Source organism: Gobio gobio (genome assembly GCF_949357685.1).
Source record: "Gobio gobio genome assembly, chromosome: 6".
Classification (NCBI taxonomy): domain Eukaryota; kingdom Metazoa; phylum Chordata; class Actinopteri; order Cypriniformes; family Gobionidae; genus Gobio; species Gobio gobio.
The window spans coordinates 10,877,468-10,901,744 of record NC_137102.1 but is presented as its reverse complement, the minus strand read 5'-3'; the positions used below and the strand labels follow the sequence as shown (position 1 = coordinate 10,901,744).

Sequence of the window (24,277 nt, the reverse complement as noted above, 5' to 3'; positions counted from 1 at the left end):
CCGATTCTTTGAGGGGTGGAGTCACAACATGTCACAGGCTCATTTCACAGAGGAAAATTGTATTTTGATTCAATAATGAGTTTAAGTTTTGGGACTTTCTCCGCTGGCATTTTCACTTGCTTTGCTGCAAAGGTGAATGGAGTTTCACACCGAGTCCCGGTTTAACAATAGCATTAACAGCAGTCATATTAGGACTGCTACAAGCGTGGGCAATTTGCGTATAGCTACATTTATCTACGAGGGGGAAAAATAATTTCAGTAACGTTGTTGTTCACCACAATTCGCAATTTGGTCAAGGGCTTTGTTATTACACTACAATCACTTACCTGATTATGACGACGTGAGATAATGTTAGTTCAGCCTGAAATGAAAATAAAGCCATCTTTTACTCACCCAGCTGTTGTTCAAATGCGCGTGTTCCTGTGTGTGCGCACTCCAAGCCGCAGTAGCCTCGTGCAATATTGTCATGACAACCGGTACACAATATTCACTTAAGGAGGTTATATTATTAGTATTATTTCTTATCATATACGTTATAGAAAAGACGAGAATCAGGTTTTTTTCTATTGAGCTTGATTTCTCAAAATGGTGCATGTGTGTGTGTGCTTATCCTGGGTGCAATGACAAGAGTTATTATAGTAGGCATGAGCGCCGGCGGCTGCTGACGGCTCATAGTTTACACAGAGGAGCGCGCTCAGAATAACGGCCGAGCTTAGTGTTTTGACTGAATAATACGGTTTCTTTCTCGCAAAACCTTATAGTGTGCCCCCTGAACACTTTCCATATGGCGCGCGTCTCCCTGTATCGTTGCGTGATACATTCGTTTATTTTTTGTAATGTTTTAGCTGATCGCCATTCACTGCCATAATAGGAAGGAGCGCGTGCAGGAACAGTATTTTAAATGTCATAGGACATAGGGCACTGGGACAACATCAGGGTAAGTAAAAGAAGGCTTTATTTTCATTTCAGGGTGATCTATCCCTTTAATAAGGTTAGCGCAGGGTTGCCCGAGGAGGACAGACCTGCGCAGCATTTCAAACACGCTACACTCATTAATTGATACACCACATATTTGTAGTGCATCCTCCCATGCAAGAAATAAGTTTGTCATATGTGTTGAACTGTGCCGACCCAGACTTTTTAAAAAAAAAGTGAAATAAAGCCACACTTTTGAGCGCCGCTTACCATGCTCCATGGCTGCAACAGAACAAACGGGGGCGGCAAGCACTTCCGAAAACTTGCGCGTTTGGAACCGATGATCGGAATCGAAAACAAAATTTCTAAACGATTCCAATGGCATCGTTATTTTTTAAACGGTTCCAAGTTGGAACCGGTTCTCGATGCCCAACCCTACTCAAGAGGCAACTGTTTACACTTGTGTGCGCATGCCAAGTGTGCATGAACACATGTGACAGAGCTAATTTCTGAAAAGCAATGAAAACGCCATTGGAGACGAGGCTGGTTTTAAAACACTGTTTTAAAATTAAAATGCACTAGTGTAAACGGGGCCTAAGACAAGTCGTTTAACTCGGCGGCCATCTTTGAAACACCTCTCGGGCATGCAAGTGCAGCTCCTATCTCTTTGAATGGAGAAACATCAAATTTCCCAAAACTGTTCGCCCAGCTTACGATTACATTTCATATTTGAAATCACCAATGAAATCTGATATCAACTTTCTCATAAATGGTGTTTCTAAACGCTCGAATCATGATAAAAAATAAACAATTTTTGAGCCTGGACAAAGCTAAAGTGCATGTGCAATACTAAACGCGTGTCTTAGAACACTGCCTGTTTCTATAGCAACCTGAGCGGCAGCTCTAGTGACGGATTGACTTTACTAATCAACGATTGGCACTTTCATTTAGAAGGCGGGGTTAATTTGCCATTTTGGCCATTGCACTTTCCCCATTCACAAGTAATCAGAGTGCATATCTTCCTACAAAGTCTTTGCCGCAAGTTGCCAATTTACCCAATAGTATTTCACTACCACAAGTTGCCAGTTGGCGGAAAACACAGCATATTACAGCCAAGGCCGTAACCAGAGTTTGAAAATGAGTGAGGTCCGGGGTGGGGTGTTAAGAATTGTGCTATAATAATTGTGCATCTTCGGGTGGGACAATCCCTTTACAGTTTTTTTCAATTGCTAACAAGCATTGTTCAATACTGAAACCACATTTTCAAAACTTTTCACACATTCAGCGACACCCAAGTGTATACGGACCAAACTGTGAATAATTTTCCATTGCTTTCAGACAAAAGGCATTCAATCACCACATTTTTCAAAATCCACAAACACTTTTGTCATTCATACTCCACAAAGTCAAGTCAACTTTATTTATATAGCGCTTTTTACAATGCAAATTATTTTAAAGCAGCTTCACAGTGTTAAACAGTAAAATAATGCAGCAGAATTTGATTCGGCTGTACAGCCGCTCTGGAGAAAACGGTTATGTCATCAGCTCATTTCAATTATCATACAATGACAATGCGGGCAGATCAGTAATTTAGTTTAAAATAGTTATTTTAGTTTACTAATTAGATTTATTTGGATATTTAGTTGAAAATTTTGGGTCCCCAACTGAGCAAGCCAAGCCAAAGGCAACAAACTGCAAAAAAAAACTAGGCCCCACTTTTTATTAGGCAGCCTTAACTACTATGCACTTACATCAAAACATAAGTACAATGTACTTACTTTGTTCAAATTGTATTTCAAAACACCTTTGCTGATATTGAGGTGGGATATGGGGGTTAGGGACAGGTGTGGGGGTATGGGTAAGTTTAAGGGTAGGGTTAGGTGTGAGGGAAGTGTCAACAGTGTAGTTACAAATGTAATTACATGCAGGTATTTTTTTTAATGTAAGTACAATGTAAAAACATGTATGTACGCAATAAGTGCATTGTATCAAATGATTAATTAAAATGTTAGTACATAGTAGTTAAGGCCACCTAATATAAAGTGGGTCCAAAAACTATATATTTGCAGGATATTATTCATATGCTTTTTTTTCAAAACTGATAAAAGCACATTCAAATCAGAATGATGGCAAATTTCAAGCATTTCTGCATAAATTATTTTGAAATATAGAAAATCTAGCTCCCTGTTGCTAGTGTTTTTTTTAGGTCAGTGTGTTATGAGTGACATGCATGTTTTCTGAAGGAGAACTTGTTGCCAGTGATTGGTGGAACGAGCTTATGTTTTGTTGGTCTGAGTGAGTTTTGGGGGTAAGATTAACTGTTTGGCCAATATTAATCTTGGATACAATAATGTTAATACAATAATGTTAGTTGTAAGTTGGTATGAGAGGCCAAAGTAAAAATAAAATGGCATTTTGGGGTTACGGAAACAGCATGCAGTTACCATGGTAAATAGTACACAATATTAAGATGAACTGTTAATGAAACATATGAATAGGCTACTGATCCTGAGGATGAATGAACAACATCATAAACCTGCATGTAATTAATTCGCAGCTAACATACTAAGTTTAATTTACTGGCACTTTTTGGTAATTTCATGACTTACTAATTAACATGCATTGTTGCTGTAATCTAGTAACCTAGATTAAAAGGTAAAAAACCTAGCTACTAACCTAGGCTACTTGTTATACAGATATGTATTATGCTACTGGTTTTGATTGTGTTGATACCTTTCTTACAGACAATAATAATGATCATTGCGTTTGTCTTACCGAATGTGGCATCTTCCTGTCAGCAATTACAGTTTGTCTATGACATTTTTTTTTTATTAATGCTGGTGGCGCAGTGTTGCCAGATATAACTACGAAAGACCAGCAAAAACAAAAAACAAACAAACAATATAAATCCGAAATAAGTTTAAAAAAGCTTGTGTTTTGGGAATAAAATAAATATATCACTAACCCTAACATGCAACTTACCACTTTATTAACTTCCTAAAGTGTCACGTTAAGTGGGAAATCGATTCCAAAACCGCGTATAATAACTGGCTCTGGCACCCGTGCCCTCACTTACAAAAAGCTCTCGAGTCCCGTTCACTCTCCTCGCAGCGACATGAATCGCAAACACTCATATGAGCCTATAGGATGTGGTTCACATGGCTTATTAGAGAGCTTGAAATGTTATTTTTGAATATGAAAAAAATTACAGCGGTCCGGACCTCGGTGACCTCATAGCTGGCTACGGCCGTGATTACAGCCATCGAACCCAGTGAACGCAGATACCCGACCTAAATAAAGCCTCAGCACCCATCTAAAAATCTCTATGAATGGGAGCATATAAAAAACGCGATATCAACTCATCATAAATCAATAAATCAACTCATCAAATTAAAAGTTGATGAGTCTCCTGTTGAGTCTTTACGATGAGTCTCATCATAAATCAATAAATCAACTAGGAGGATAAATCAACAATGGAAGACGAGGAGACTTGGAGACTCTTCAACCTGTCCATTGTCAATTGCGCTCGTTCCTGTTGATTGTCCTTGAACTGGCATCCAGTCTGAGGAGGAGGGGGCGGGGCAATCAATATTTTGAATTTGGACTGCAGTACCCATTTCAACCACTAGCTGTCAGTCTTACATACTGCACCTTTAACAAAGCTCTGACCTTCATGGCCTCTGAAGGCGTGGCCTTTGAAGTCTGCAATCTTCTAAGGAGGCAGCCTTTAAATTGGGACGCAGCTATTGTGATACCATAGTGATATTGACTGAATCATTTGAGTGAATTAATGACGAAAAGACACCCACTTGTTTCTTTATTTAATTAACTTTTGAATAGTTTGAAAGAATGGGTGCATCTCAATCAGCTCCCTAGTTCAGTCAGGCCACGGATCAGGGAGTCAGCCATTTTGAGGACTGTCTCATTCGAAAAAAAAATCCTTCCAGCACACTGAAACGTTCGCTCCTTAGTCCCACTATGCACCGTGAAAACCAGGGAGCATCGATGCTCACTATGTTCCCTTAACAGGAGTTCTGAAGTGTGAAACATAAATCATGCAAGTCAGCTCACCACACATGACGACACACAATAAGATGTTTTGAGACGGGTACTGACAGGTACTGAACATAATCTAGCTAACATTTCTAATTGATTTACAGCTAAAATGTTGCAGGTATGCCTATATGTAACAATTAAAGTATTTATCATAATGTACTTTAGATAACATTAAAAAAATAAATGTTTAGTTATTGTTCATAAATATTAGTATGTTGGACAAAGACACATTCGTGTCCCATTGTGTAGTGAGCTTGGGTCATTACTAGTGCCCAAATTCGTGTACACAATATACTGATTCACGACCTGACTGAGACGCACCCAACTCACAACGACTCATTTTGTGAAAGAAATTAGTAAATGATTCGATGAGGACTACCATAGTCCTCATGATTATTACCATACGAAACTCTCTCTGTTTTTGTGTTATTTTATCCTATTTTGCCGAACCATGTGTTTCTTGTTAGAGAGGTGTGTGCAGATGTTTGTGACAGGTAACTACTGTCAGATTGGAGGGGCGACAGTCTGTCTCTGGGGTCAACCAATGGTTATGAGAGATTGACAGAGCAAAGCGTCGTTCTAATGTCGGCTAGAGTCTCTACGAGCACAGGTGAGAGCTGGAGAGATCTTGATGAAATATTAAAGGCCTGTGAGCTGATGCAGGACCAGGATGAGGGCACTCAGGGGGCACCGTCTCCTTAATTACTATGTGCGGTGGTTTCACTATTTCATTTGGGAAAAATCCCAGATTGAGGTTATGTTCAAATTGCCCTTCTTCTGCCACTGAGCGAACTGGACTACAGTGCCCGGAGGACACGGCTCCTGATTTAATTAATGCTTGGGTGTGTTATGCCCTATGTTACTGGGGGGTTAGACGAGTCATTAGGTAATAATAATGGCCCCAATCTCAATTCAACAGCATACTTAAGAAACAATGAATACCAATCGATGACATAAAGTTGCAATCAGCAGTATTTACAGTTTAAACAGCTCTTCACAGTAACGTTAATTATTTGCACAGGTGAAATTAAAGACTCAGTCCAACTAGGAAGGGGCTTTTAGTGTGCTGCAGTTTCAGAGACTGGCACAGTTAAAGACCCAGCCATGGTTATTAGTGTTATTAACGTAATCCCTCTCTCCTCATGCTCTCCTGGAGCATTGATCTTCCAAAATAGAGTATGGATCCCACTTTATCCACTGTCTTACAACAGCTCTACCTCACCTTGTGTGTTCTGCCTGTCCCTCCAGACTCTAGATATTCAAAGCCTTAATACATAATGTGATGTGGGTGCAGATGCGAAACATATCTTGACTGTTTTGTATTGCCGACATGACCTGATACTTGTGTTTAAACGCATTGCATAAATGTTATGAATGTGTTTTTTTTCTTCTTCTAGGATCATAATAATATTCTGAAAGCACATAGTGAAACTTTTTTTTACTCACGAGATGGTGTTAAAGGTCTACTGATCTGCTTTACGCCAACAAAGCCTCATCACGCCGGTCCCCCTGGACACCGGAGAGTGCGGCAGAAAATCCGTCAGCCCTAAAAGAGCTTGTTGCTGAAATTGATTAGCATTTAGATTGTATCTGGTTTGATTCAAAGGAGGAGAGGCTACAGATGGTTTGAAAGCAGCAGATTTAGAAGTAGATTTTGAAAACGCTCCGTAAATGGGTGCATTTACACGCAACTCATTACGCGTTTTCTTTAAGGCCTGTGTGTCCTCCAACCCCCGGTGTTTTTAATAAGAAACCCCGGCCTGTTAACTAAAGTCCTCCGAGGCCTGCCATTACTCACTAATCATATTTTTAGTTCATCGTATTTAACAGAGCATTTGTCTACTTCAGGAGAGATCCCTCTTTTGGGAGAAGCCTTAACCACGAGGTTTGATCTCAGATACTAATTTTATCACACAATACATTTATTAGTATAAATTTAACATCCACTAAAACCACATGACCATAAACCGAATGAAGTTCGTTTATCTTCTCCTTCCGAGCCCATGTGCATTCTTCATTGCGATGGATAATGCTAAAACATGTTCCTATCAGTATGCTCTTTCCAAGGGCTTGACATTAAGAAGAATAAATAGCACTGGTTTCACAACACCATCTAATTCATCAAAGTCGCTGCCACGGGTACATGCCCAGTGTGAATGATCAAACACTAGCTGGGCTTTTTGGCTCATGCTGAAGGCTCTGCTGCATTAGAAGGCAGTAGAACTGTCTGCTAATTAAGAAAACTATCAATCCCTTTCATGAGATGCGTTAGAAGGCCACATTTCTAGGGTTTCAATACAATAATCTGAAAACAAATCAATTTTCTGCCAAAATCTAGTGAGCTACATAGTCATGATTCGTTCATTTGAATGCATGAGCTGTTGCTGCAACTCTGTGTTTAACCCACAGCCAGTGTTCGGCTCTTCTGAATTAAACACATTTGCAAAGTATTAAGTTAGCACCTAGGAAACCACGGTAAGATTTACAATACATCACACTGCTCAAGGCCGGACTCTTCTAAGATTTATTAGTGTAAATGACAAGTTTTTCCAAGTGTAAAAAGGAAACGTGAAGTTGGCACTAATGAGCAAGCTCTTTTCAGTGATTTGCGGCTGATCATAGTGAAATACCTGATATTTATAATAAAATTCTGCTCAAACATGTTGTATGATCTTTATTTATCTGCTGCCCTCTGCTGGCGACATTTTGGTAGTAATTCTAGGTGTTGAATTGCAAGCAAAATCTTTCATTCCCGTCTTTTGTAAGGTCTGTCACTAACTAAACATGCAAGTAATTTTGAACCATTTATTTGTACATATAAACAAGTATGTTTACATTAATGAATTGCCACATTCAACTTGACACTATTGATACTGTTTTACATATGTGACAGATATTGCTTCACAGTTCAAATCATGCCTTTTACCATTGCTCATTTTCAGAAACTGAAAATCATGAAAAATAATTATATAAAAAACATATAGTAGACATGCAGGGACCTACATGATCAGCCATATGGCCTAATGTAGGGACTGGCTTTGCTTTTAAGCATTCAACTTAATATTCTCCATACAGACTCCATCCTATGAAAAATTGCTTGCTGAGTTTAGTTTGAAAGCATGCTGGGCACAAAGGAATGACTCCGCAAATAACACCACACACACACACACTAAAGCAGCTTTTTGCAAATGTTTCACATAAAAAGTATCACATAAATTGTCATTATTTTCCTCCATTTCAGTTATCCCACAGTGATGATTACACTCCATACGCATGTGGTGCCATGGAAAATCCATTTGCATTGTGGCTTTTAAAACATTTCGCGCTAGTAGTCTCTTAAAACTGCATTAAAATATTTCCCCATTAAGATGAGAAATATGATGTTTTGTGGTTTTACTTGTTTGGGTTGCTAAATGTTCCATTTATGATTCCATCATGAGCAAGTGATATAATTTCAGAAAAGTAAGACGGATTTGCTATTGGTGTTTGATATAGTTTATATAGGGATGCAAAGAAACAACAGCAAGAAAAGATGCTCACATGCACTACCAAAAAAAGACAACTGATTTGGCAAGATGATGTGACATTTGATGTCAATTGATGTGACGTTTCCCTTCAAGTCAATAAAACGATCTGATCGTACAGCCACACAAGTGAACACTTTTTTGCACATTTATAGACCTACACATGAACTGGCTCTTATAAATGCAAACAATAAGGTCTCCCGGTGGAAAAATGACTGAAAATTACATTCAGTTTACTCACAATAGCATAATTATAATAATGTATCTCACAACATAACACTGACAAATACTGTTAGCCGCCCATCTGGTGGGAAATACCATAATCTTGTCTTCCAGTCAAACTAAATGTGTTTGTGATCCAAGATTTGCATCTGTTGCTCATCTTCGGTGGTGAGCAATCACTTTTTGTTCTTTAGCTGATCTAGACATTCTAGCTTTGTCTGTATGGTTTAAATAATATATCAACTTTGCTTAAATATACTGGAATCAGAGCACAAAACAATTGGTCGTATGATGAACAAATATTGCAACATTTGGAGGAAACATACTGACAAACTTCCCCAAAAATGATCTTATGACGCAATATGAAAAATGCAAAAACATTTACAAAAAAGAATGATTGACTGTATGTCTTTTATAACCCAGCTTCTCCATCACGGGCCAACATGTTTCCTCGATGAGCTTAATCTCATCTATGGCCATATTCGTCTTCCACGTGTTGATTTTGGCAGGTGATATATCTCCTTCATATATCAGATTATACAAATTTGTGGACGTGGCAAAAGTCAGCTGGTTTAATGCAGCTGGTGCAATAGGTATTCCAATAAAGTTATGTATCTTTCTCGCTGTCTCTTCTGGAAAATATACAACGTCCTCGAATTTGACTATAAAGTAAGTGTGTGTGGGGACGCTTGCGCTCACCTTGAGCCCTGCTGAATTGTGAGCCAGCCATAGCTGAGCTAGCAGCTGTAGAGGGTTAGGATCTGGCTGGGAGAGGATCTTCTTTAAAGGAAGGAACTGTGAGTCCACTGCAGCACAGTCCTGATCCACACCATCGATGTTTTGCTTAAAAATGTTGGCGATGTGCCTTTTAATATTCTTACGCAAGTACAGGCTTGGCTTGCTGCTGTAGAGCATTAGATAAATCCATGCACGTGGGTCTCTGACCACATGAACTGAGCGAAGTGAGCGACCTATGACCTCTTGGAGATACGGCAGCTTCAAGAACCAGCCACCACTCCCCATGCTCATCACCGGCCGGGCATTTGGGTACTTTACCAGGTGCTGCCTGAGCTCTTGTATGTATCCGATGTCCATTTGAGTGCGCTTGACGCTTCCTGTCCTTGTTTGCTCTGACAGCAGCATTCTTCTATTTCTTTGTCCTCTCTCTTTGACATTATTCCCTGTTTCGTCATTGCTCTGGTGCAACTGAATATTCTGCAGGTGCAGTTTCACATTGTGGACTATGGAGTGGAACCATCCCTGAATAACTCGAAATCGGCCATTTTGCGCATCAGCTCCAGACCACTCGCAAGCGTCCACCAGAGAGACGAAAGGAGACACTGGGAACCGCAGGTAGGTGGAAGGGATCCGGAGGTATACAAAGTCAGAGCTGTTATCAAAAAGGTGCTGAAGGATCTCCGCGCCCGAGCCCGGCATAGATGTGATGGTGATGATGGGGAGGAGGTCAGGGACGCTAGAGTCTGTTCCATCATATACGCTGCTGTCTTTTGATTTAACTTCGCATGAGAGCTGTTCGCAGCCGTAAAAAACAGACAAAAGTTCAGTCACCCACAAAAACAGCACACAGATCAGCGTGCAATGAATTAGCATATTGAATGGCACATGAAATTTCCTCTTTTTTATTATGAAAGCTAAAGCAAAACCTAAAGCCAGTATCGCAGAGATGTTTATTGCCAATCCAAAGTCAAACACAAAATCTTTTGTGACTTGACTTGGCAAAGTTTGAATTCCCTGGCCAAACTGAACTATTCTTTGATCGTCTTCGGTTTTAGCAAAGCCCGCAAAGCCCAAGTAACCGTGTCTATCCTTAATGTCTTTGTAGTTTGTTACAACTGACACGACAGTCTCAGTGTCATTCAGAGTCACTGATATCTTTACTCCGTTTTTACTGTTGTCTATGAATCTACAGTCCGAGACCTTGACGTGCGGGCCATACATCAAGTACGCCACTCGGGCGACAGAGTTCTCCATGGGAAAGGTCACGTTTATGAACTGCGTCCATCTCTTTTTGAATTCCGCAGCCTGTTCTGCCTCTTGTATCCTGGCAACGGGGCTAGATCCTTGTGCGTCCAGCCAAAACATTTTGTAATGTGCATCCCACACATCCATCAGAGCCCCATTGTATTTTCCAAACGATCTGTGAGGAACGTATCTGAAATCAATGTCTAGGTTGTGAAAAAACGCACTGAGGGAACTGATAGGGGAGTGCTCGTGTTTCTCAATGTGGTCCAGCACGAATAACGTTTGAGAGTTGAGAAGCACAAGTGCCCGATACACACTCTTTAGCTTCATTGCGGATGAGTAGGCCGAAGCAGACTCTCCACTCACAAACAACATGTCCTGATGCGATGAAGCAGCGATGACCTCCCCGGCGGTTTCCCCAACTTCCTTTTCTCCCCATCGTAGCCACTTTGAACATTCCCCCAACTGTCCTTCCCATGGCTGATTACACTGGCTGGTGGGCGAGGGGGCAAATACCAGTACATTGTTAAGATAGCTGTATTTAGGACCGTACAAAGCTTCAGAGACAAACACCTGTCCATTTGGCGCAAAAGTGAAGGAGTTTTGATCAGGGTGCTCGTGCCCTGGGTTGAAGTTCGTCCAGCCTTCTACCCAGGAATAAGGTTGGGCATGGACAATATCGTACACGGCTCGCCCTCCTAATTTTCCAGATTTAAATGACACAAAGGTATTCCCCTGAGCTTGAGGTAACCCAGCCCCATACGTCACCACACCCCAATTGGAGAAAACATGCATGGTTGCTTTGTTAAAGTCAGGCAGAGGCTTTGAAGTTAAATCAGAGTCATACCATATGTACTCTGTATGCAAAGTAGCCCACCGTTGGGCTGCTGATTGCATCATGGGTCCATCTTTAGGACGGTGCTTCCTAATTTGCTCTGCCAGCCAGTTTCCCGAGCCATTTCGGAGCACGTATGCATCCAGAAATACAAGCTGGCTTTCTGGCCCATAGAACCAGTTGTAATTTGAGTCCGCAATGCCAACCGTTCGTTGAAATCCAGGAAGCAGAGTAGCGAAGTAAAACATGAAGTGTGCTCTGAGCCAGTTGTTCTGTGTGTTGTCTATCTGAAAATGACGCAACGCTAAGTAAACATACTGAGTGATGGATTTTGCTGTATAGCTCCCGTATGCGACACCCTCATCGAGAGAGCCGTCAACAATGTGGCTGAGAAGGAACATGGTCTTTTCCATGTAGTTTACTGATATTTGCTTCCATATCATGGTCTCTGGGTCATTATGTTCCCCTGCCACAAGAGCACCAATGAGAATGGCTATTATATTAGTTGTCTGGTGGTTCTGTAGAAACTGTTTTCCCCATCCTCTGTGCTTGGACAGCTCGAAAAGCTCCTCGGTAACAGATCGTATTTTCTTGAGGTATCGCAATCTTCTCCTCGTGTCAAGAGAGGTGTAAATGAAATCATATGCTGTGGCAAAACCAGTGAGAGAGTGGGCTATCGGAACTTCATCATTTGGGGCACTGGACACCATCCAATCGGGATACTCCACCATTCTGTCCATGTACTCAATCAAAAACTGAGAGGCGGACGCATCCTCAGGTTGAAGCAGACAGTATAGTGCAAGAGGTGGCAAATTGTTGCCATAAATCTCATTCCATTTCTTGCCGAAATCCTCATGGTTCACCGGAGGCTGGTAAGCAGCTGCATTGGATAACATAACAGAAACAGCATTTTGAATCACTTTGAATATGTGTCTATGCGTGGTGGTGGCCCTCTGTTTCATTAAACCCACCTCTGTCTGATCAAAGTATAGCTTGGGGTGAAGGTGTGTTGACAAGCTGGTATTGTCTGTTTGGTGTTCATTCAAAGACACATATCTGTCTGAGGCAGACGAAATTCCACAGAAAGCAAATCCCACAGCCAAGACACAGAGCAGAACCGCAGACCTCTGCATGTTCTCCATGACCATGATCCAAGAAACAGATGTGGTGCGTTTCTCTTTGAAAGCTCCTCCTCCAAAGCGCCCAAAAAATTGTATTACTCCAACTTAATTTACATGTAGGGCCGCAGATATTATTTCCCTTTAGGGCAAAAAAACCAAGTGTCTATAGCTGTATTTAGAGCGTAGAAAAAACGTTCATATTTCGTTGAGAAAACATTCTTTTAACTCCATAAATAGTGTTCCGTCTAAACTAAAACTTGATAAACCCACGCAAAACAAAAATCTTCCGCATTTATTTGTACGCTGTTAACTGGATAAAAATGTTAATATTATCTCTGGCTAATATTTACAATGATATCCGCGTAAGTGCCATAACGGAAATATCATAAATGCAGATGTGTCAAAGAAACTTCCGTTTCAGAATCCGTCATTACAAGTTTGATCCGCTGTTTCCAGAGAATGTCGCAGCGTTCACGACAGCATGTAAAGTCACTGTTAACGCCTTTTACTCATCTTCTGACACGAGAAGCGAGATAATCCATTAATCCACTTTGAGGTGAAGGAAACTTACCGCTTGCTGGGACGTTTGCCTAAGTGGGGATGTTTTCTCATTGAAGCAAAGACAGACTTGAAGAATCCATATGCTTTCAAGCCATTTCAGAGTCACTTTTTAGGTTTTAGGGTTAAGTTTCCTCCATCGAATTCTTCTTCCATGACAGAACTGTCTCAGTGTTATAAAGGCAAGTCGCTTTTTCCATCTTCCAAGTTATCTAGTAGGCTACAACTATCACTTTCGCATTAACACTTTTTAATATGCACGATAGATGGCGTTGTAATATCACATTGTGTGGTTTCCGGCATTCCTGCCGTATGATTTATAGGCCTATAACTGATTAAATCAAACGAAATTGCTATGCTAATATAAAAAGTACAGTTTTCTAGTTATGATTTAATGGAATTTAGGCACAAGTCACAATATAGCTAGTAAAGCATTGTGAATTTGAAGCAGACACAGATCACAGTTAATGGGTTGAGAACTGTCATACTTGGTCTTTTAAGAACAACATGTAAAGAAAAAAATACCCAGTGATCTCCAACATAGTACAGTAAAGTGTTCAACGTTGAACACAATTCGTGTACATACACTTATGCCCATATAGCCTATGTATTCATTAAATATTTTGGCCTACTTGTTTCTTATGATGGAAGCTTATGTTCATTCAAGTTATTTTAACTTTATTTGATAAAGAAACCAACCACAATATCCACAATAGACTGGGAAAACAATTTATAAAAATGGGTTAAACAGTATTACATGATATGTTACAGATTAACTTGATCCTAAATAAACAGTCCATGTTAATCCTCTTTCTTTGCTTCAGTGGTTTTTTCAGTGCTGTCAGGCTGTAATTCTGTTGCCTTCTTCCCATGTGCATCCAAAGCAGGACTGGCTGTAGCTCCTTCCTCAGATTTTTCATCATTTGCTGGTACTGCAGTACATGTAGCCCAGACAACCATTACTGCTATTATCGCAGGTACTCCACACACAAAACAGGAGAAGATCGGAGCTGTCTGGAACATTGACTGAGATCAAGGAGGTTTATATTAGTTACTGGGACAACAGTGACCTAAATATTAACCAAGTAAATATTTGATGAGGATGTGATCAGCCGTGTATTTAGGTTTTGGTGCGTTAAGCAGTTAGTAAATATTTGGGGGAAAATGAAATAAGAGTCAGTCTATCCTTCTCCTAAAATAATAAAGAGTGTTGTCAGACTTACCACCACAGTCGACTTCGCTTTATAGAAAGCTCTCTTAGTGCACTGCAAAAACCCATTTCCTCCGAGTAGCTGATTAAGATAAAATGGAATTTTATTAAAAGAAGGAGAGGGAAGTTAAATGACTGAAAAGATGGAGAAGAAAACACTTTCGCTCCTCATACCGTTGCGCTGCCATCCAGAACACTGTTGAGAAAGTGAAGTAAATCTTCCATGGTCTCAATCTTACTTTCTGGTAGACAGTATCCATCAATAGTCATATTCAGCACAATTATGGAGGGGATCGCAACTTCTCTGAGAAGATGAAACATATTAGTGGTGATTATACAAAAATATATGAGCAGAGAATGGACTTCTCTATAATGTGTAATAGGGATGTCACGGTACCAAAATTCCAGTAGTCGGTACCAATACCATAAAAATTTTACGGTACTTGGTACCAATTTTGGTACCACAACTAAATGTTTATTTTATTTGATTTGATTTAACTATTTAAAACAAATGTTTTAAATGTATTAAGTTTATTAGGCTATTTATGATGATAATCATTGTAAGTAAATAATACAAACATTTAAAGGCTGTATGCTGTTTAAAAGTAAACATTGTTTAAAAAAAAAGATAAAGTGAAAAATAATCAACCATCTAGGCATAATTATTATTATTCGTAGAGATGTATTATTATTACTATATGTAGCTAAATCTACTGTAGGTTACAACAGTAGCCTAATATATACTGTCAATTTCAATTTTAAACCAAACTTTTATTTTGACAGGTTGCCGTGAAGACCTTTGAGTGTCTGTGTTCATGATATGACAGTTTTCTCAAATAAAGCGGTAAATTCTCATGAAGTGACGGTTTATGCGTTCGTGTCCTCATATAGTGACACACGGCAGAGACTACAAAGGCAGCGAACGGCGCCAGCCCACGCCTCTGCGCCCCATCATTCACACAGAGATGCAGAACATGGAGGAGTAATATTTAATATTTTGCCGTTTAATATTCACAGACACTATATATCCGGCTAAAGTCTGGAGCTTGCGCTTAGATAAACACAGAAGCGACTGAACACAGCTTCGGGTACTGAATATACTCGCCTTGGGAGTCGGTACTACAGACATGTTGGTATCGTCACATTTTTATAATTTCAGTACCGACTTGGTACCAAAGTACCGGTACTTGTGACATCCCTAATGTGTAATATATATATATAATTTTGTATTCATCTATGTCAGTGGCTTTGAATACAGTTCTTGCACTTTGCACCTTCTGAAATCTGTCCAATTCAACTCACCCCATAATTAAACCGTTGATATATTCATTACCATCCACATAACCAAACTGGTAATCACTAGGAAAAAAAACAAAATCAATATTGCCTTTGATAACAAATAATTAGATTTCTCTAATGTCAGGTGCCTTCTCTTCATGTTTTTATACTTCTTATGAATTTGATACCTACCTTTTATAAAGATCTCTGTATTCAGAAGACAGCCTTTCCATCAGAGTTTTGTAACTAAAGAGAACAATTTTGAGTTTTCAGTGAAAATAATAGGGAAAAAACTGGCTATTGTCACGGTTTTGATGTCTTCCGTGCACATTTTCTAATGTTGCTTACCGAATGCTCTCTTCAGATGGATTTTTCTCATCTACTACTGCCAGTGCCACAAGTTTACCTTTGAGGGAAGTGTGAGAAATGAACAGCAGCACAACACATTATGTATGCACGAGAAGCTCACACAATCACAATCTGTCAAAGCATCTTTTTCACACATAAATATTGTATCTTGGCAGAAAGTCATCTAGCAGTTGTGTTTTATCACCTAGTGGCAATAACATTGAAATGGTGTTAATTAATGACAATGTGGTTTGTTAACTTTAATAGGTTAGTAGAAAATAAAGACCATAATAATACAAATAGAAATAATAATAAAACACACACACACACACGTATGTGTTAGTGTGTTGTAATGTCACTCCCTGTTGTTATCACTCTTACAAGCATATGTTCGTAGAGCCATACATAATGATGCCAGTAGACATTGATATCCGATAACTTTCCAAATTTATTTACATCTCCCACTTTTCGGTCACATACCGGTGACTCACTCGCGTACACTGTGCGTGTGTGCGTCGACGGCTGACGTCATAACAGAATAAATTAAATGCTTATACATTGTGTATGTGTGAGTTTTATTATTATTATCTAATTATTTATTATTGTTGTCTATATTTTCTAATGCCCCTATGTTCATAAAGAAAATCACATTTTATATACATATATATATATAAAATATATAAATGCTCCTATGTTCATAAAGAAAAACAGGCTTACTTTGTTGCTCTCCCATCTGATACAGACTGAAGCTATCGATTTGGAAGTAAGAGGGAAAACGTTCTCGATTAATCCAGGAAGACAGATCACCATCAACAAATTCTATAGAAATGATAAAACAAGAGAGATTACACTTTTTATTACTTCATGTACATTTCATGTATCCGTGTATTAAATGAGTCACTTATTAAATGTCACCATCAAGCCTGTGCAAACAATATGCAAAGTTAAAGCACTCAGAAATGTGTAACCTAAAATGTTTAATCATAAGAAACAAATGATCTTTTATTTTATTATCAAACAAAGTGTTTCTGTCCTCTGACTGTACATCAAATTATGCAAAAAGCGTTACTAGCGCACAGTTAAAATGTTGACTTAAAGGGTGTGTATTGGAATATAGCCTAGACGAAATGTTCAGAATAAGCCACATGACAGAGGAGAGCTGGAACACTTTGCTGTCTCGGTCTTCTCATGATTTGCAATAGAATGGTAAGAAACCCATTACTGTAATTATGATGTCTTCACAAATATCTTTTCACTTGTTTCTTTTATACATGCAAGAATCTGTGCAAAATCTTGAGTAAGTACTAACATAACAAGTACTTTTAATGTTAATAAAGTAACCTGAATTTTCAGCTGTAAAGTGCCCTATGTGCCAAATGATGTTGTGAAAAATGTAAACGTGCTTTCATATCAGGTATATTTGTGTGCTGTGACCTGTAATATGTCTGTTTATGCTTCTTTTTTTTTAGAAGGATTACCATCTGATCTCTGCTATGAAAAGAAACCATTTAATAACGTAAATAATGTCAGGTAAGCGATTCATAAGTACTGCCTATTGGTGGATGTCCTGTATAGATCAAGTAGTATCACAAACATGTTTGTGACCCTGGACCACAAAACATTATCGATTTTTCTTTTATGCCAAAAATCATTAGGATATTAAGTAAAGATCATGTTCCATTAAGATATTTTGCAAATTTCCTACCGTAAATACATAAAACATTTATTATTATTATTAATATGCCATGCTAAAGATTTCATTAGGACAACTTTAAATGCAATTTTCTAAATATTTCGATTTTTTTGTACCCTCAGATTAAAGATTTTATAGTCGTATAAAATTGTTTTATAGTTGATTTTATAGTCGTATCTCGGCCAAATATTGTCCCATTCTAACAAACCATACATCAATGGAAAGCTTATTAATTTCGCTTATTCAGCTTTCAGATGATGTATAAATCTCAATTTTTTTTAAATACCCTTATGACTGGTTATGTTCAACGGTGTTAAAGGTCCCATGGCATGGATTTTTTTTATTATTTTATAATGTTTCCTGAGGTGTACTAATATTGTTAGTATGGTTTTTACATCAAAAAATGTCATAATTTAGAAATAAAAGGCATTTTTTCTATACTGATATTAGCCCTCTGGCTTGAATGCCCTGTTTGAAGGGGCGTGTCTGCTGTGAGACTGTGAGAAAAACGCCCACTGTTGTGATTGGCTGACACCTTTGCATTTGAAATGAGTATTAGATTATGTGGTGGAGGGCGCGTGGTTTAGCGAGGTCTGTAAGCACTGCCAGAGAGAGAGACGGACTGCATGTGGACCAGAGATAGACGGAGAGCTGAATAAAGATAGCTGAGAAAGTTTTATTGTACCGAGTTGTTGAGAGCGATGTGAGCGCGAGTTTATTTTGTTTGTATCTGAGAGTTCTGAATAAACACGAGTCCCAGTAACGCGACCCTGTCTTCTTCCTCCTTATTCTACGAACTTTGTAACATGTGGAACTCTCTCGAATACTTTTACTACGTTTTTTTACCATTAAATCTGTCGAGATGAACGAATCGTCAGTGTCGATTATAGCATTATTTTTTAGATCTTTTCCCATCACATGAAAAGCTGCAGTGATGAGCATTGAGTACACAGACCAGAGTCCTGCACGGGTCCGATTTTGTAAACCCGCACCCGCCCGTACCCACAGTGCTTAAAACCGCATCCGACCAGTTTTCCGACAACAGCACAAAATAAAATCTGCACCCGACCCGACCCGCTTAAAATAGAACCGACACCCGACCCGTACCCGCAATAAAATCAGTTTAGCATATCACTTTATAGACACACTTACAAAAATGTGTATTGCCAGCATACAGAAGTTATTACACGACCATTAACACAAGGACAACTTCAGCCTTCGCTTAACGTGAAAAACGCTTAACGTGGCTTAATGTAGGTAAGACACTGTTATTAAGAGACCAAACTCATTTAACAGTAAACATAATACTAATAACATATACTATGTACAAAAAAATCAGATAAGCCCAGAATATGAACGCAGCGTGTTTAATTATACGTTAAGCGTTTTCTTCCCATAGAAAACCATTATAAGAAAACGCTTAACGTGGCTTAAAACTGTTAGTGCTTGGTTTATAACCACAGTTATCTGCGTGCTTCCTCAGCGATGAAGTTCCACATTTGCGGCTATCTTTTCTTCGACTCCTCATGATCCATCTTGACGACTGCAGTGCAGGCTGATCGCGCGCGCGGTTGTGACTCTTATGGGAGGGAGGGCGCGTGGCCACAAATAAACTGATATGGATTTGAAATTATTTTATCAACTTGAAATACAGGCAAGGTATTTTTTTGTATATGCATATATTTTTATTTATAGGCCTATATTCGTTTGCACCTTACTGTTCAAAACACATGTTTAGACCCGTGTTTCTCTCTTGTCCGACCCGCACCCGTATCGGACACAGTAGGATGTTTTTCACCCGTTTCAGCAATATTCGCGGGTCACCCGTCGGGTGTCGGCACCCGTGCAGGACTCTGACACAGACAGTCTGTTGATCGCGTGAATGCAGTGATCTTGTCATTGCAACACGTTTTCTCTCACAAAATGCTTTCACCACAACTAACAGCAAACACGACATCGACAGGAATACAGTAAGAGCTTCGTTGTGCAGCATAACAGCGTCAGTCATTATAACGGCAGTTTGGGCAAGTGTGCCGATACACGTGCGACGTGTGATTGACAGATCCGAACATTATAAAGAGTGTTCTTTGATCACTAATCTAGCGTCTAATCAAAATTGAAATAACAGATTTGTTTCATGCAACTAACAGAAACCATGTGAAGTTGATCATTTTAGTCAATGGCTTGATTCACTGATCCATTACGCTTAGGGCATCAAGACGGCCAGCGGCGAGACTGACAGTATTAAACGATTTAGAAAGAAAGTCTGCATGAACTTGAATGATTAGCTACACATCAGAAATCACTGATCACAGATCAGGCATTAATGAACACTGTTACTCACTGTTTGTGGCGGTGCTGTCGAATCCATATGGTAAAAGTCTGTTTGTAAAGCCTGTGCTGACATAAACTGAATCCATTTTCTCCAAATGCTCTGGGCGGGCAAAGCAGAGGAAGGGGAGGTAACCATAGAGGTAACCGTTCCCCGTATGACGGCATACAGGGGAGTAGTATTTAGTAAGTAGTAAGTAGTATTTTTTGTGTATTATTCTGACCAAATCTGTATTTCTTTTTAGGTAATCAAGAAGATGTTAATACATAATATCTGCTGCAGAAACCACATTCTACAACTTGTCTTTAACCTTTCTCCATGGATGTGCTAACTATTCACATCGTGGAGGACTCGTCTGACAGTGCCGCGTTCTGGGTCCAAGTTCAGTGTGCTGATCCTTTCCTGCTAAACTTCTGGCTACATAAGTCCTTCTTTAACAATGGGGAAGTCCAGCAGATCAACACCCTGAGGATAAACGGATGTCATGGGCTAGTGTTTGTTTTGAGGGTGCTGCATCGTTCTTCACGCCTGCCTAATTCCCATTATTGGTGCCCTTTCCTAGTGACACTCTGCCTCGACGCCCTAGCATTTCACTACCACCTCCCCTCTCTGCCTCAGTGGAACGGCACCCTTCGAGAGGCGATGAGAGGAAACAGCCTTGAGCTCAGACGCTGAGAGACTATGAGATTTTGCTGCTTACAGATGCAGTTAGTTTCAAATATTTGCTTACTAAAGTGATGCACTGCAAGTAGTACATCTTACCATTGTAGAGGTAGTACGTCCCATCTTTGAACACAGCAACAACTGGAACATCCTGCAGAGTGACTGCCTACGGAAAAAAACAATAATTAATTGATGTTGGTTTATTTTCTAAAAATATGATTATTTTACAGAGGTATTTTCCTCTGAAAAGAGAAAGTTTTACCTTTGGGAGGATTCCCTCAGATGCAGTGAAAAAATAAGTGTGGACAATATACTCAGCTGCAGCTTTATAGTATTCCTTCTGTAAAAAGCAAAAAACAACAAAAAAAATACATTACATTTCACTAGAAGTAGAATAGGAACCATTCCTGTATGACTTTTCACGACTTGCCAATAAATATATTCACACAGTTTCTTTATAAAACAATAAACTTCAATGAACTAGTGTTCAGTATTTTGCATTTCATTCCTATTCCATCGTAATTCTGTCAATCCTTATACATAATTACTGTATTAAATGTACATATTGTTTACCTTAAGAAGCGACTGCCCTCCAATGTAAACGAAGATGAGATCATGACGACTCATTACATGCTGGAACAACTGAACACTAGAGAGTGGTCTTACCACAGGACTAGATTGAATAAAAAAAGGACAAGGGGATAGCATGAAGAGAATTATAGCTAGCACTGACATAAGACTGAAGCCTATGCAGAACACGAAAAACACAATATGATTCATTATGGTGAGATTTACTCCAGAATTACCCTGAAACTCTATTGGTAAATTCAATAATAGCATCCTTTGTTCTTGGCCCTTTGTAGTCAAAAGACAGATCTCCTTTAAACCTAATTAAAAGAACAAAACGGAGTGAAATACAGCATGAACAATTCTTAGTTATTAAAAATTTATAGATTTATATACTGTATGATAATAAGTAGGCATTAACTCACAGTTTTATGGTTGGATATCCACGAATATTAAACTCTGAAGCAATGCCTAAAGACACAAAGAGATCAAGCTTTCTTGTTTTATTTCCAAGTATTCATTTATTATTATTTTGTATTATACATCAGTGGAGATATATTTCAGAATATATAGAGATAATAATGGTAGTACTCATATTTAAAAGATTGTTATCAGTTAATTGCTACCTATATCATTAGTAGATCAGAATAGATTTTTTTTTTAAACACTGCTATTCTAATCTAATTAATAACCCATGGTGTACCACGGTGGGGGGTAAAACACAAGACATGGGCTACGTTTTATTCAGCTAGAAAGCTTATGTGTGAACTTAATAAGAAGATTATTAAGTAGGGAGACAATGGCAGCAAAAGGCAGACACTAAACAACCTAATTCCAAGAAACTAAAAGGATTTCTAATTGCTGAAATGCAACTTATGCCATATGGCCATCTGGTTAACAAGATACAGACTCAATACAGACTATGCATACAGTTCAACGAACTGAGTCTCATGAGCGCATGAGGCCTGCTTAACTAATCCCATTAAACAGCAGGTAAGCCTATCCTGCCATTTAAGTAGCATACTAATTGGTTGCTAAGCAATGGCCTGGTGTGGCATTACCATTACTGTCTTCTCAAACCAAGCCACAGCACAATATATAACTTTCATCTATGTATCCTTAGGAGGGTATGGCACTAATGCAGTTCTATGTAATCTTAAATATAATTTTAGTAATGCATTCAGTGTAATCAAAGCTTTCCAACAAACACACTTTAGCATACACGTGAATTGAACCCACTTTTGTGCACTGTGGTATCCATCTTGCCGACATTAACAGGAGAGCCCAGACTCTTCAGCTCTGCACCGACTTCATACCATATTGGCTCAAATGTGTGACAGTATTCACACCATGGAGCATAAAACTGCAATAATAATAAAATACAATTTTTTTTTATATCACACAGTTGAAATGTTACAAATTTAGATGGCAAACATAGCCTATCACACAACATAAAATAGTATTTTTAGACTGCACTCTCACCTCCACCAGCCAGAGTTCATTCTGTCTGTATTCCTTAAACCTGTAAAAGTGAACTGTTTAATGCATTCAAACATTCATATCTATCTATCTATCTATCTATCTATCTATCTATCTATCTATCTATCTATCTATCTATCTATCTATCTATCTATCTATCTATCTATCTATCTATCTATCTATCTATCTATCTAATAGTAATATGAGTAAAGCACACAGGCCTTGATAGTGTTGCCTGAACTTTTTTAACTGGGACTATTTACAGTGCAGCAAGCCTCCTGTGGCTTATTAGGCCTACTAATAAAACGGTTCCCACATAATACAGTATAATGTAAACGATGTGGGACACATACTTTCATCAATACCACATCTTAAGCCATTTCTAAAGATCTCAGTACGTATGTGCAACAAACATGACTACACTGCATTGAAACACCTTCACTACTAAAGCACAATCAGTTCCTTTACAATGTGAAGCACTTAAGCCTAACTTGTCATCGTCGAGTTCCTCCACGTATCCTGACACCACAGCAATGACCGAGAGAAGCGCTATAAAAAAAATACGATCAAACAATGCAGTGACTGTACTTACGTGTCAGTCAGTCATGTTAATAAGATTAGTATTTTGCAGTTGTATGTTGGCGAACATGGTGTCCAATTACGCGTTCACCCTACCTGTAAGTATCATGTTTCTCATTCTTGCTATCCTTGTATCTTAACCGCGCAATATGTTACAGACAGCAGAGTCGGTGTTGGGTTAGTGACATAATCATCCGACTGGTAGTAAGCTCTTGACCGTCTGACTAGATTAACCCCATTGGAGGGGTAGGAACGTACAGATTTGGGCCACAAGTTGAAGCGCGCAACTTGTATTCGTTTAAATTAATTTTTCCAGCGTAGGCCAAACCCAAGAAAACACTGTATCAATCTCTATTGACCTAACATGCTGTTTTGCTGTAGGCAATTAAATACCGTAGTATGTTTGACATCATTCAATGGCAATATTCAGATCAGCCAGTTTAGCTAAATAGCAAATTCTCCCAATATTCTTCTTCTTCTTCTTATTGTTGTTGTTGTTATCATTTTGGTCCCACTTTATATTAGGTGCCTTAACTAAGCAAAACATAATTGCTTACAGCTAGGGTATTTATTGTGTTTGTATCAAAAGACTTTGCTGCTATTGAGATGAAATATGTCAAATGTTAGATGTGTTTTGTAGTATGGTTAAATTTAAGGTTAAGGGGTGGGGTCAACTGTGTAACTAAGAAACTATCAAATAATTAATGTAAATATTAGAACACTTAATATAAAGTGGGTTTATTTTTATTTTTATTATTATTATTATTATTATTATTATTATTATTATTATTATTATTATTATAATTATACAATTGACAACTCATATATCTTAGTATTCCTCTTGAAAAATGTTGCTTTGTCTCCCAAAAGATGGCGCCATAATCCATTTGGAAGACGGCTGCTTCGTGTTCGGA

General features: G+C 38.8%; 2 protein-coding genes across 6 annotated transcripts; both read right to left on the bottom strand.

Moving 5' to 3' along the window:
• Positions 1-7,775: 7,775 nt before the first annotated feature.
• dsela (dermatan sulfate epimerase like a) lies at positions 7,776-13,467 on the bottom strand. The gene has a single exon (XM_079819237.1). It carries the CDS (start codon positions 12,681-12,683, stop codon positions 9,099-9,101), a length of 3,585 nt encoding a protein of 1,194 aa, XP_079675363.1. The 5' UTR covers positions 12,684-13,467; the 3' UTR covers positions 7,776-9,098.
• Positions 13,468-13,594: 127 nt separating this feature from the next.
• tmx3a (thioredoxin related transmembrane protein 3a) lies at positions 13,595-23,585 on the bottom strand. Of its 5 annotated transcripts, XM_079819232.1 has the most exons (17): positions 23,460-23,585; positions 23,276-23,333; positions 22,788-22,827; positions 22,545-22,668; positions 21,731-21,776; positions 21,545-21,625; positions 21,312-21,411; positions 21,001-21,078; positions 20,838-20,904; positions 20,088-20,177; positions 16,768-16,869; positions 16,051-16,108; positions 15,895-15,948; positions 15,727-15,783; positions 14,599-14,728; positions 14,438-14,506; positions 13,874-14,240 (listed from the first exon to the last, which is right to left on the bottom strand). In XM_079819232.1, exons 1-17 carry the CDS (start codon positions 23,479-23,481, stop codon positions 14,016-14,018), a joined length of 1,401 nt encoding a protein of 466 aa, XP_079675358.1. In that variant the 5' UTR covers positions 23,482-23,585; the 3' UTR covers positions 13,874-14,015. The 5 variants fall into 5 exon arrangements, with proteins under 5 accessions (XP_079675359.1, XP_079675361.1, XP_079675360.1 ...); XM_079819233.1 differs by lacking the exon at positions 20,088-20,177 and having other exon boundaries at positions 13,595-14,240; XM_079819235.1 differs by lacking the exon at positions 20,088-20,177 and having other exon boundaries at positions 13,597-14,240; positions 23,253-23,333; positions 23,460-23,566.
• Between the last annotated feature and the right edge of the window lie 692 nt (positions 23,586-24,277).

Coding starts and splice junctions, on each gene's coding strand:
- dsela (XM_079819237.1), bottom strand. CDS start 12,683: ATGGTCATGGAGAACATGCAGAGGTCTGCGGTTCTGCTCTGTGTCTTG.
- tmx3a (XM_079819232.1), bottom strand. CDS start 23,481: ATGAGAAACATGATACTTACAG. Junction 21,079..21,311: donor GAGGGCAGTCGCTTCTTAAG/GTAAACAATATG, acceptor TGCTTTTTACAG/AAGGAATACTATAAAGCTGC. Junction 14,507..14,598: donor TTCTGGATGGCAGCGCAACG/GTATGAGGAGCG, acceptor TATCTTAATCAG/CTACTCGGAGGAAATGGGTT.